This window comes from Diadema antillarum, unplaced genomic scaffold (genome assembly GCF_040938485.1).
Source record: "Diadema antillarum isolate AM-2024a unplaced genomic scaffold, OU_Dant_1.0 scf00000209, whole genome shotgun sequence".
Taxonomy (NCBI): domain Eukaryota; kingdom Metazoa; phylum Echinodermata; class Echinoidea; order Diadematoida; family Diadematidae; genus Diadema; species Diadema antillarum.
The window spans coordinates 207,595-222,685 of NW_027271098.1; the positions used below are offsets into that span (position 1 = coordinate 207,595).

Genomic DNA, 15,091 nt, shown 5'->3' on the forward strand with positions numbered 1-15,091 from the left:
TCCGAGTGGCGGATCCAAAGGAGAGCACGTTGCGCGCGTCCCCTCTTTATATTTTGTTAAAACAAGAGAAATAAAAAAAAATTGGGAGGGGGACGCCTACGCCCCTTTAATTTTGTAAAGGCGCCTCCCTTTTACGGAATTCCCATCCGCCCCTGGATTACAGAACTATTCAACCATTAAGCGGATTAACGGACAATTAATCCCCGATAGTCGGAAAGGGATTAAAAGCAACAGAGAGTCATAATTAGGGGAAACCATGTAGGAAGTAGATCCATGCTATTCAAAAATGTCATTTTATACGTAATGGAAAAAGGGGATGGGCAGCGTGAAGATGAATTTTCGTCGGCATCTCAACAGTGCGGAGAAAAGAATTCAGTTGCTGTTGTGATTGTGTGTGAAACACTTAGCTGTCACAGAGAGAAGTATTATTCATCAATATCGTTTGACAAATTCTGGTATAAGAAAATACTGAAACGTGTTAGTATGACGAGGATATTATAATAATGGTGGCCTACAGGTCGTTTTATCAATTCTTCTCCTTCTTCCCCCTCTTCTTCTCCCTTTAAGTTCTCTTCTATTCTCATCTCATTGGCTCCTTCAGTAGTGAATAAGCCTATCATTGCAGACGGCTTTGCTGTTTTTCTGATACTCTATTATTTTGTTTGTGTTCTCAGATAAAACTATTTTCCAGAGAAATCGCGACGAATATTTAGTTATTCCCCTGTAAATGAGGTAAATTGAATACTTTTGTGCGACTGCGACAGACTGTGATCTTCAATTTGAGGAAACTATAGGTCCTTTTTTTGCAGACCATGTACAAACAGTTGTTTTTTAATTCGTATTTAAAGGCTCATGGTCAGCAGATAAATCTATGCTATTGCACAGATAAATGAAAGAGACATCAACTCTGAGGTCCTCGTGATATAGCTTCTTTTCTTTACCGAATTAAACTACATTGTATAACTAAAGAAGTTTTCTCATTTTTGCATTGAGTTTGTCGTTGGAATTGCATCGCAGCTCTAGATAATCACATCGGTCTTGACGTCAAGGTTGAACTCAATTATTTCATCCCTCAATTCAGCACACATTGGAGGTGTACGTGCGTCTAATGTCCGCGCGTCGTACACTACGTGCCAGGATGATAGACGATCGTATGAATTACATGCATATTGTGCGTCTCAACACCCGCGAACGTAATGAATTACCTCTGTTCGCCGGTGTTAGGGAGGGTCACCACTCACGGAATTCAGGACATATTTTGTCGATTTATCCCACAGTTATTCCATATCAAACTGAGTGGTTTTGTGGAATATCGCATTTAACCATCAATGGTTTGTTTGGGTATTGTTTCGGCAGTATTTGACAAGTAATACTGCTGATTTTCATACCCTTTCCATTATTATTCGAGGTACAGTGGTGCACGTCGCTCCTTCCACTACAGGCTTTGTACATGTCCGTTCACACCGGTAGCGCACCGCCCGCCCGACCGACGTTGCATCTCATTATACATTACTGACTGGTGCAACGCATGCAAACAGAAGTTGGAAAATGAAGTGATCGGTCAGTACATTATCAACGATTTCGTGGCCTCTCAGACAGTATTATCCAACTGAGACAAATTTCATCGGAAAGGGAACAGATAATTCCAGACCAAGAGGATGGCAGACCCTGCGGAGTGCAATATCAAAGTGGTGTGCCGTGTGCGGCCCATGAATGCGAATGAACAGAACACTTCTCATGTCTGTGTCAAAATTCAGAACGAAGAACAAGTTGTCGTCGGGGTAGGTATTCAACAAAAATAATGTGCAACTATTAGGAGGCCTAAGTACATTCCTGTGTGACCCACATCTATTTCTGTGCATACCTTGATTGATAATCTAATGTAGTAATGAGGGCATTGTGTATTTTTCAGCCCAAGAAACTTATCTATGTTTTATGAGTTTAGGAGTTGGAGTTCGCTGTGAGTTCTTCCTGCATGGCTTTATGGCTTGGTGTTGTTGTTCATTGCATTTTTGACCAGTGTTGAGAAGAGTGTTGGTGTTTGTCATGTGACACAGGCTCAAAACTTTTTGCCTGACTGGGGCTGGGCAAGAGTTCTTGTGGGACAGACAGCCACCCTAAGTCGCCACCACTTACTTGCAAAATGTGCATTTATAATATCAAAAAAAAAAAGGTGGGGTAGTGAAGTAGAGTGGTACGGTATATAAATTGTGGTGGCTGTCCCAAATACAGTACAGTGGCGGATCCGGGAGGGGGCGCACCGGGCCTCACCCCCTCGTTCATTTTTGTTAAAAACAAAAGAAATAAAAAGAAAAAAGTGTGGGTGGGGGGGGGGGGGGGGCATGCGCCCCCTTTAGTTTTGTAAAGGTGGCCCCTCTTTATGGAATTCCTGGATCGACCCCTGCCCAAATAAACTTTCCCCTGACTGTATATTAAAGTACGTACTGTAAAGCAATTCGACCATGGCACCGTCCAAATTCAACTGCTGACTAGTACAAGTAACAACTATGCTTTTGCAGTGCATGGTCAAATTTTAGCCCAGGAGGTTGAACCTTAGTGCAGGTTTTTTTTTAAAACCAGAAATTTTCGTGAATTTTGCAAGGAGCCAAGATTCACATTTCAATAAGTTAAAATGCACCCAAAAGTTCTTGTCCACACTATGCATTGAATGCCAGTGGCACCTTTCTGAAAATTTCATATTGCAAAAAAAGGCTTTTGGCTCCAATTAGCAAAAATTTCGTGCTGCTTTTTATGGTATTGATATCCGTTTGCTGATTCTTTTTTTTAAATAAATTTTACAACTTGTTGAGTGCACATGTTCATTTTATTCTCTTATCCATTTCTTTTGTTTTGATATACAGTGTAAATTCATATACATGTATTTCAATTCTTATGATGGAAATAGCAGTTTCATACCATGTTAAAGTTGGCTCTAGTACACACAATTGGAATTTAGATCTTATTTGAATATATACATGTAAGCAAATCAAAATGTTATAGATTTCACCACAGTGAGATCCAGAAGATATAATCTATAATTCAAATGATTTTGGCAAGATTTATGCCCCCCATATCTCATGACTTGCCAATGTGTGTGGAACTGTGAGTGTGTGGAACTGTGAGTGTGAGTGCCTTCATCTGTGCAGAAGCTAACATTGTTACCTTACCCTTGTTAGTAACAAGGGTAAGGAAAAGTTAGCAGGGATGGGGTGGGGGGGGGGGGAGACATACAATGTAAGGAAGTCTTTTCCATTTTTCACATACAAAATATGTGTAACTGATGTTATGTTATGCAAATTAGCTGAGGTATGTATTGGCCTTCCCAAGTCTGTTGCAGTGGCCCATACATACACACACTGTAGATTATTGCCTAACACAACAAAATGTTACTTGACATGATATGTAGGGGCTAAAAAAAACAAGCAATGGGGGGGGGGGGGGGAGGGGGGTGGGTGACACCAGCCTCCCCACAAACAAACAATCAGAAAAAAAAAGCGCAAGAAAACTCATGATTTTGTAAGGGTTCTGCCAGATATTTTGCCCATTGAACGAGGAATGTTCACTGTTGATCCAACCAACCAAAAGTACCCCCCCCCCCCCAAAAAAAAAGGAGCATTCTTCAGCTTGTGATACACTATGATGAAAAACTTGCATCCATTGCACAACACTAATACTGTGAAGCAATAACCTGGTCAGTTTGTTTGGTTTTCTTTTTTTTTTTTAATGGGGGAAGCGGGTATGTGCTGAATTTCAAACGTAAATTTTTAAATGAAGATATTTACATCATGTAAAGTTGCACTGTTTTCTTTTTGTGTTTTTTTTTTTAGTTTGCAGACTGGAAATTATCTCTATAGAAGATTCATTTACTTTCCTGTTCCACTGGGGTTTGATCAGTATTTTCAATGATCTACAACTCTAAGACATAAGGCCAAGTAAAAAAAGAAAGTAGTTTCTCGTCCGGGTTTTTTGAGCAAGGCGATGAGGGAGGTCCTTACTATTTGATATCTTACTATTTTTTCAAGGATCGTCGAAATGAAAGTAATAGGGCCTATGTGTTTCTCGTCCGGTAATTCTGAGAAAGCTAACGAGAGAGGGCTTTACAATTTTCTATATTCAATTTATGAAATGAAATATCACTCTGGTAGCTGTGTTATGAGACCAGGTCCCAAGTGTACGTCTTGCCTGCACTCTGTGCATTTTCAAACAAATAGATATATGTGCCATACTTGAAATGAAACTTCATGCATGCAGAAATACATTTGCTTTTTCTTTCCACTACAGATGTCAGGGGAAAATGACCATCTTAACACTGGTATTTAGTGTTGTAATGGCTTTTCTGATACCAGTGTTCTTGCAATTCTGATGTATTGTGCTATCAATTGAAACAGGTATAAAACATGTCTTTCAACAAATGTACGACTGAAATAAATTCCATGATATTCAAAACACTGCTTTATTTATTGGTGTTTGTGACTTTTTGTGTCCACACAGCTGGTATGTATATCTGCAGTTCTTCACAGTACAATTGTAGCATATTCAACTGGAAACTGGCTTGTACAATTGCAGATGGATGTCAAAATGATACTGATATGGCATTCTAGCATTAACCGTTTAAAGATGTTTCTTCATGTTCTAAAAAGACATTTGATAATCACTCATTATTTGGATGATGAATGATTGTATAACAGTACACACTACAGATGATACCACTCACGGATGTGTCCATGAATTTACATCGTGAAGAAAAGTATCCCGCAGAAATACGAGACAAACCAGAATCCGTGGAAAAGTTATTTATTTTGTAGATACACCCATTTAATAATTCTACATTTGCTGGAAAAGCGCATTCATTTTCTCTTCAAAATAGAATGTATCGCCGTGACAGACCAGGGGATGGGGACCCTTGACAGCTACAAAACACGCACACTTTGCCGATATACGGTGCAGCACGGCCACTGCACTGGCACCGTGTACCAGGGAGGTGTGGACCTCCCTGCTGGCACCGTACCTTCCGACACTGCACACACATGCACATAGTCACAATGACATGAAAATGTATACAAACTCGATACCGTATAATCCTCACAAGCATTTGTACAGTACAATTCATCCGCTTAAAATATCAGAAACGGGGAAAAATACGAACAACGCGCGAAATATGCGTGGAATATCAGCGATTGTTCGCAAAAATGTTGCCGCTATCGCGTTCACGACGTACCGAGTGCGCTGTACATCACAGCCCAGTAGGCCGGCCCGCCGCGCCGCCCATCCAACTACAGTGCAGTTCGACTGCTTTGTGGGTCATTCCTTCTTGCCGATCGGCCGAGCTCGCAGTGTTATGCATGCGTACGTTATTACATACGCACTACACACAGAAGCTACAGCTGTACTACAGTCTGCAGCTAAGTAGAGGACGCAAGGCGTAAAAATTAGAAATGAGACGTCACGATTGTTAGGTGAATTGTCGATCTTTTTTTTTTCCGGCGGCCGAAAAAATAGTAAATATCAAAAAAGTCGATGCGGCAACTGAAAATCGATGCGGGCGGGGAGCGGGCTGGGACGAGAATTATGAATTTCTTGGTATTTTCAACGCCATTTTGAAAATAGTAAATAGTAAAAAAATCGATGCGGCGGCCAAAATCGATGCGCGCGAGGACGAGAAACTGGTTTCTTTTTTTACTTGGCCTAATCTTGAATAGTTTTCATATCACAGACACTGTACCTGTGGGAACCAACTCATTTCAAGGTCATGCAGCAGGAGTGGGGGGGGGGGGGGGATATAAATTGTCAAGACCTACAGTTATGCGCACAACAATACTTTTTCCTGTACGCATGCAGAAGAAATGCTGATTTTTGCTTTTAAATACATGTATGTACCTTGTACAGTTGTAGCCCTGCATTGGGCATGGGGAGTGCATTTTGTGTATTATGAAGAATTTGTATGAACAAGAAACTAAATTCATGTTTTAAAATGTACTGGGGTACTCATCAACGTTGCCAGATGGTGATTTCTGTAACCGAAAAGGGTGAAATTTGGTGATTTTTAAAATCGTTTGGTGACAAAATTTTAGCCTGTTAACCAAATCAAAATTTGTTGATTTTTGGTAATTTTTTTTGGTGATTTTGAGACCAATGACAAATGATCACAATAAATGAAAACGAACATGCATTTTGCTAGAAGATCTCCCCTTATATCACGACCAAGTACACATACAAGTACTGCAATTTCCTGTAGAAACAATACTGTGGTAATCTGTGCATCTTTTTTCTGTCACACTGAGTATTATCCATAGATACAAGATTTCGTACGCATTTCACATTTAGTGTGTGTAACTACGGTGCGGCGTAAATTGCACCGAGACTCGCACAATGATGCATTTATGCAGAGTATTTGCAGGTTTATTGACATCAGTTGTCTTGAAATTGAAGCCGAAACTACACTTTTCCAAATTTTGTGATTTTTGATCACTTTTGGTGATTTTTCACATGCCTATTGGTGATTTTGCTCTGTTGGGACCTGGCAACGCTGGTACCCATTGCCGGTGAAAATGGCAACATGTATTAAAGAAGATGCCTTGGACACCAGAAATAGTTTTCCATCTCTTTATACTTGTTCTTCTTGGTGCCAGTGTTCATGCCGGGCGATATCAGTGGAGGCCAGGTACAAATTTGAACGAAAGCAATTAGTGTGCCAAGTTGTGCCTGCTCATTACTCTTAATATTATATCTTGTTAGATGGCAAGGCATTTACACGACATACACAAGTGTGGCATCCATCTCACTGATCTTTGAACTTGCAAACTTAGACACAGTTGTTGATCCATCTTGCCACTTATTGTTTATGAGTTTATCAGTGAGGGTTTGCTAGTTTAAGTGCATTATTTATAAACATGTCATGCTGCATTATTGTGTCAGAAATAAGTGCTGTGGAAGGCAGTGTGGTACACAAAGATTACATGCCTTATTCTGAACACAAAATATTCCACCTACGTAGGAAATTATAGAGGTTGGTACACTTGTACTTTATAATACAAACATTGAAGACTTTTAATACTTTGTTCAATTGAAGAGCACAATACAATTGTACTTCATACATGTAATGTTGTGCATTCAATTCAGTTGTATTTCATGTTATCCTAGTCTAATTGTGTTTGTGTTGTAATCATGTACTTGTCACAAACATTTTTTTAAAAAATAGATCAAGTTTTGATAAGGCATGATATTTCTACACAGTAAAGTTTAGTAATGTGTACTGCAATGTAGAGAATGTACACGATGACACTGCCCTACAGTGCATGGGTAGTAAAATTTCTGAAGACTGACTGCATGTAAATTTTTGTACACCTGTAGCAATTGAAAAATATTCATTGCAATAATAATTACAGTTGAGTTATAGCTGGTTTGATAGTGCATTTCAGACTTATCAAGAATTTCAATGCATTTTACAGACTATTATTATGAACTCCCTTAGATACATTTGTACAATTGTATTATCATACAAAAGCATGTAGATAATACATTGTAGATAAACTCGGAAATTGGCCTTTGTCTGAAATCAGAGCACTTGCAAATTTTGAGCTCCCACAATTTGTCCATAAGTTGGATTTTGTTTTGTTTTCTTTGCTTGTTTTAATTTTTATTTTTTTATACCAGTTTTGAAATTGAGTTTAGATATTTGGCCTGTGCAATACAACCTTACAGCTGTATGGCAAGAATTCCGTTTATGCCATGAATTGATTTTTGTTTTTCCTCATGGTCATATTACCGAGACTATTAGGTGTGAAAGGAATTTTTTGTTTTGGCCCGTCATCATGCACGTTTGCTCTATAAAACCATGATGGAGCTACACATTGTACAGTGCATGATAAAACTTGTGAAAACTGCTCTGCTAACTCTGCACACAGAAATGCCACAGACCTACTGTGTAATGTACTCGTATGCATATTAGACCTTCACTTTTACTTCCTCTTTTTCTATCTTTTTTCGTTCACATGCATTACATTTTACATGTGTAACTACAATATACATGAAAATAAGATAATACATGTAGTTGTGAAAGCAAAGTATGCATTGTGGGAATCTCGTCAGTGAAGTATGAAGGATTTTGTTTTACTGTGCATGTATGCTTGGAATAAAATACATTTTTGTGGATCTAGAGACATGTAATACAATTGTCGTACACCGTACACTGTAGGATTGAGACCTGCAAAAATCCAAGCTGAATAGTAGGACTAGGAGGGTGGTTTTGTACCATAAATCACTATCATGTGTATTGAATACACATGATAGTGATTTGTGATATGGTACAAAACCACCCTCCTAAGGATGAATTTGAAAGTAAATACTGTAAAGCGAGAAATGTTCTCGAGTACTAGTAGTAAGTACTGTAAAGCAAGATCTATGTTTTTGTGGCATGAAATTATCGCGATTTTGAGCCGAAGGCCTTTTTCGCGGCATTAAATTTTCCTGAATTGTCACTGGCATTCAGTGCATATGGTGTAGACGAAAACTTTTTCGCAAAATTTGCAGAATTGAAATGCACGCAAACATTTCTTGTCGTACACTTACAGTATCCAATGCATTTTGATATCAGAATGGACTACAATTTTTGTATGCTATATGGTCAACAATACCCAGTTGCAGTAGGATTGGCTAAATACTTTTGATAGTCTTTTTTTTTTTTGGGGGGGGGGGGGGTTATAATGCAAACGTGTAGTATGTGTGTGTGTGTGTGTGGGGGGGGGGGGGGGCAGTGCTTGACAACGGTAAGTTTACAAATTTTGTCCAATTGTAAGTACATTGTATGGTCTGAGGTCTGAGTGAAAGCGCAGTACAGCAGGCCAGTGGCAAAGCAGGCAAATAACTCCTTGTACCAGAGTCAGAAAGCCGAACAGAAGAGAAGAGTGGATTTGAGGAGATCCACTCCCCCATCAGGCCTCATTGCCATTCAATAGTGATTCTACTGTAATACAGAATCCTAAAGTACATTGTTGTACATCACATGGTTCACTGGCGTATACAGTTGTAGATACCGGGACAGTGCAAAAGATGTACAGTTTACTGTAGATAACACTAAAAAACTGAGTGTCTACAGGCTAGTTTGTTGCCATAATGCGATGTAAGGCTCTGTTTGGGAGTTGATTTCTTGATCTATGATTGTTTGATTGCTGTTGATTTTCTTTTTTGGGGTTGGGGGGTGGGTGGGTGGGGAGGAGGCATTGAGTTAAATAATTTTAATACACAAGAGGTCTGCTTTACAGGATTGTGAGTACCTTGATATTGGTTTAAGCAATTTTGTTTTCATGAGCAAATTAAGAGGTATTGTATTCAACCCAAGGAGATGATGGCAGTTGTAAAATCGAAGCAGTTCAGTGCATTAGTCAAAATACAAAACAAATCATACTAGTGTCATGAAAGCTTAGCACCTAAGGGCCAAAATTCACAAAGTTTTTATAAAGGAGTTGCAGTTATTTACTTGGTCATGATAATTGAAATTTGGATGGCGTCATTTGTAACACTATGAAAATGTAAGAGTAATATTGATAGTGCTCAGCAACAATATCAACTGTTGATGTATAGTCATTTTAATATTAATTTTTTGCCCAATGTACACTTGTACTCTGATTACTTGGTATGTACCACATTTATCATACTTTCATAGGTTAAAGAACAGCAATTTTGATACAAGACTGATACTTCTCATTTGTGAAAATATCATCAAAAGTCCTATTTCATTTTTTTAAAAACATTTTGATAAGAAATATCCCTACAGTTGTCAGGAAATTGCATGTAGTATGTTCAAGTTATTTTGAGAATTCTATGCTGATCAGTTATGAAATTGTAAAGGGAGGGTTGATTTTCATGTTGCTTATGTTCGTGGCCTATGTTGGGCTAATGGACCTTCAGCGCTACACTGTAACTGCAAATGATATGTGCTCGGTTCTTTAGCTGCTGGGGCTTAATGCGGCTCCGACTGTGTGCTCATAAATTATTCTGTGAGTGACGTGTGTTATGTGAGGAGGCCGGAGGGTTTCCTATCACGAATAGGAGTATACAACGTAGCTCTCTCGCCGGCAATGGATTGGTCTTGATGCCGTATTATGTACTGTATTGCCTAATGCATAGCAAATGATATACTCCAGAGAGTCGCTTATTGCTAAACGTGTGTCATCCAAATGAGTCATAATTGTGATGTTTCAATTACTGCTTTGTTTCCATGGTTACAAGTGTCATAAAATGATATGTTTTTAATCCTATTAATTTCCAAAATATACATGTATTACTCAGGCAATTATTCTTTTTCTACCACAAAGTGGTAAACTACAATTTATGCAATAATTGTATGATTTTATGTGATAAACTGCCTGTGAAATTATTCTTATCTAATGTGATAATCCTGCAAAGCTTTCCTGCTTAGTGGATTTTAGAAATGCTGCAAACCAAACTCATACTCTAGTGAACTTTCTACTCCTCTGATTGCCTTTATACAGTATTCATAGTTGTGATAGTACATTGTACAAGTACATAAACCCACTGTTATTAACAGTGTTAATACAATGTACATTGTATGGATTCTTGTGAATATTGTGTAGTATGAGATAAGTTGCGACAGAAGTGGAACACTGCTTGATAATGCCTTTGATTACTTAGAAGTTAGACTGTCCGTACTTTTGTAGTTTCAGTGGGTACCCTATCCCTGAACTGAATTTCACTGGCCACAGTTACAATTGTAAGAGTTCAAGTGTGATTGCGTGCTGTGTTAAAGGACTCCTGTAAGTCCATAATAATGACTCCAGTCATAAAACCATTTTTAAAGTGACTCTCCTCCCCCCCCCCCCCCCCCCCCCGAACAAGATAAAAGAGGCTGTTGACTGGTGATGGCAATCACATGTATCAGGTCTGTATTTTTACACATGTACAGATTTGATTATACTGCTATACAGGTGTAGGTTGTACATGTGATGCATGAACAGAGTCTGACAGTTCAAGCATTATGTGTTAGAATTGTTATGTATTACTGTAAAACGAGGAATGTTCGCTTGCATTTTAATTTCACGAATTTCGCAAGAGCTAAGATTTGCAAAATTAAAATGCATTCAAAAGTTATTGTCTACACTATATCCATACTATGCCAGTGGCATTTTGCAAAAATTTCATGCTGCGAAAAAGGCCATTGGCTCCAATTCACAAAAATTTCATGCCGCGAATATATGTGACCCGCTACAACAAAATGATTCTAAAGTCGGGCGAGGTCGATTATTTGGAAATTGCATGATATAATCCCCTTATCTTTCTGCTTTAAATTGATATATAACACATTTTATAAAAGTAATCGGCTGCGGAGATATCGATGTTTGAAAGACAGCATGTCGAGACGTCTGGAAAATCACTGTTTCGAGAAAAACGCCCTAAAAGTCTTCCTTTCGACGCAATCGCGATCAAGGGACACGTAAGTCAGTTTTCACCTCTGGACAATAGAAGGTAAGCCTAGCAACCCCCGAAGAGTTCATTCAAGCACATCAGCGTCGGCGGTCTCCTCACCAACCAATCAGTGACCAGGATGTGAGAAGCGGCTGAGCATAGCGCACCCTGCCCGCACGCACCAGTCGACTGGGCAGTGTGCGAGCTTCACGCTTCGGTTAGCAGCAAGCAGCAAACTGACCAATGAGATCACTGTGGTCGTTGTTAGGGGTGGAGCTTATCTGTGGCGCTCAATCCAAATTTTCGAACCAGTTTCTGCTTCGTTGAAACGCCAAAAAACATCGCTCAGAAAAACGCTATTTTTTATCTTTCCTTTGATCATTTTGCTTCAAAATTTCGACAGATGATAGAAGACATGTTAGACTCCAATAATATCAAAATCAGAAAATCGTAAGTTTTGACCAATTTTAATGCTCTGACTTCAAACTCGATTTTCACGGCTTCGATCGTGCGCGACTTTAGGATCTTTTTGTTGTAGCGGGTCACATATTATTATGTTTTACAGTACATGAGCTTACATTACGGCTGTACTAGTTATTTGGTATACTCCTAGCATATCATCAGCATGTTGATGCTAGGGTTCATCATTGAAGTTTGACTAAAATTGATGCTGGTCCATCAAAGGTGACGTTCACATGACTCTTCTCAGTGATGGTGTTATGAAGGACATTAAAAAGATATTCATTTCTTATAATTAATATGGCAGTAATGCTCACACATAACATTGGCAGAAGACTTGAATATGTTGTACACATGTACAATGTACACTTGTTTGCCTCACTCAGTCACTGGAAATCTCATTCTTACAGCTACATGCTGTAGGCCTACCTTACATACGTGTACATTGTAGGAGATACTCAGAATCTACTGTATACGCCGAATATTTCGCGAGGTTTTTATTTTCGCGAATTTAGCGAATCAGCTGTTATACGCGAAATTAGAAACACGCGGAAATATTGACTCTGATCCTGATATGAATGTGACATACGCGTACACACATTTCTCCGTTCAGTACAGGACTCCACGATCGCGAATTTAACCACTCGCGAAGTTGTCGGGAAGTCTCGATTTGCGAAAATTTAGACTCGCGAAATATATGGCGTATACAGTTCATTGGAATATGCACTGTAACGTATTTTATACGACTAATCACAACATACACTGTACCAGTAGCTTGTTTTGTGTAATTTTAAGCAGATCTATACAGATGCTCTTGGTCATAATGCAAATATTGTATACAAGTTACACATGAACATCTGTACAAAGATATGTAATTTCGTAAAAGTTTTTGACTGTGTTATTCTCTGATTGCATAAATTAGGCAGATCTACAGTATGTTTTATCAGTGGTTTTCTGGCTACTCTGAAGTGTACACTGTACTTTAGTTGACAGACACTACACTTTGCACATTGAAGGTGCAACAATGGAAATGATATTAAACTTATTGCACACATTTTGTTGACATAGCATCTACTACTTGTAGATTATTCCAAAAATCAAAATAAAATGTTTAGAAATCATTTATTTTTGTTTCATCTGATGCCCATGTCAGGCTAAATGTGATCGTATGTATTCTGAGGTACAAATTGTATAACAAAGATTTCTGCTTTCCACCCTTTAGTCAGAGTCAGACAGGTGAGCTGTAAAGTTAAGGGTGATGATGACTATTAAGGTGTTAGATAATAATGTCACTGCAATGTAAACAGTGATGCACCTGTTTTGATACTGGCATTAGATTTTGATACCCAAGATGTCTGCCAAGAGTCCAATCACGTGGCCCGTGAAAGGGAGGCCCACCTCTTGCCGGGAGACGTGAGGAAAATGCAAATGAGGGCGGAGATGGAGCTAGGGGGAGAGAGAGAGACCCACTTAATGGGCTTTGGCTGATCTACTTTGCAGTAAATGCTTGTATGGGAGGGAAGCAGCTTCTGATCCACTTTTGAGATCTATGTGTCGTGGAAATCATATAAAAGTGCAATGAAGTTTGCTTGCCAACTAAAGTACACTGTTTGATGTGAATGCCTCTGTCACTTGAAAAGTACATTATGTACAAATGTGTGATGTCACTGAACTGATGTTTCATGCATATTGTCAATATGTTATGTGTGTGAGAGGATTATTGCTAATGTCACATGTACAACCAGTTCACATCAGAACATCATAACACATTAACTATAAAGATAAGGAAAAGCTGTGATACATGTACTACGTGTATGCTTGGTATCATCAATTGTACATTGTGATTCCATACTACATTGTACATGTACATAAAGGCACTTTCAATTTGTTTAAAATGTTTATAGGGAAGGACAGAGAGAGGGTGACAGTGGAGGGAACAGAGTTTATAATGTACAGTAGCATTAGTTTGTTTAAAATGTAGATTTCTTTATTAAACTTGTTCATTCTATGGTTCCATGTACAACATTGTATCTATTGACAGAGGATGCAAATGCTTGTACTCCATTTTATGAGAACAATGTTGAATACACATATTGCACATGGCAACTGATGCAAAGAACATATCAGGACTCCTGGTCTGTATGACACTGTAGTACTTACATTGTATAGGCTACAATATTTCATTTGTTGAACAAGGTATACAATATACATGTGATGTGTAAATTATGTTGATATCCTGTGCTTGTAAACAATTGTATGACCATGTTCAATGCTAACATGTTAGTATTCATCAGCAGACAGGAGCATTGCCTAAAGATTGCATTCACCAATTCAGTGCTTTTAAGCACTGGCCTCCCGCCCCACTGGTTTGCATGTATCAAAGCTGAGATGTGAGTGGGATAGACGATGGATAGAATGGTGTAGAGAGAGTCATACAGTGGGCATGAATTCTGCTGCTGCCACTCACTGTATATTGCATGTTCCCTCCCTGCAGGGCTGCTGAGTGAACCTCAAATGTTAAAGGTCGCAGCAGGAGGACGGTGGTTGAAGATGATGCGGAGGAGAGTGGTCGAAGATGCGGAGAATCAGGAAAATCCACAGAGGAGACGAGAGGAGATAGGGAGGGGGATGGGGAAAAGAAAAGTGATGAAAATTTTTAGTAGTGGTTGATGGAATTTGTGTGATGTTCATGGTAGTTGATGACCCTACATTGTATTTCTAGTTCCCCCTAAAGATAAACATCACAAGTCCATGATGTAAAATGATACATGTACATTTGTATAACGTACATCTTCTATGTACATATGTGTGGTTACAGTCAAAGCCAAATAGATGTATATTACTGCTCTTTGTTCAAATCCCAATCCTAAAGTGCAGATTTTCACCATTGTTAAGAATAGCACATAAATGTCAAGTTGACTATTAAAATGTGTGCAAGATATCTTGTGGACCGACATGTGTATGACGTAATAGCGAAGGATAAATTAATGTTCCCCCATCCCACCAGACCTTTACATGGAGGAGTTGACAGTGGAAAACAAGATGACGTCACACCTGCTCATCGGTTACCATGAGAGTACAGTTTGTTTTCTGTACACTGCTTCACTGGAGTTGTAGTGTGATGAGTCAGAATTGACCTCCAAGCTTCATATTTGCATAATCACAGTGTGTAACTCTCACTGAGCGCTGCCCTAGTATTAGGTTCTCTAGG

General features: G+C 38.9%; 1 protein-coding gene across 1 annotated transcript in view; it reads left to right on the forward strand.

Annotated features, from left to right (window-relative positions):
• The first annotated feature begins 1,221 nt into the window (after positions 1-1,221).
• Positions 1,222-15,091, forward strand: part of LOC139724247 (kinesin heavy chain) — a 75,484-nt gene continuing 61,614 nt past the window's right edge. Inside the window, exon 1 of the mRNA XM_071635391.1 lies at positions 1,222-1,781. Coding sequence (XP_071491492.1) covers positions 1,659-1,781 — 123 coding nt within the window. The 5' untranslated portion in view covers positions 1,222-1,658. The remainder of the gene's footprint in view (positions 1,782-15,091) is intronic.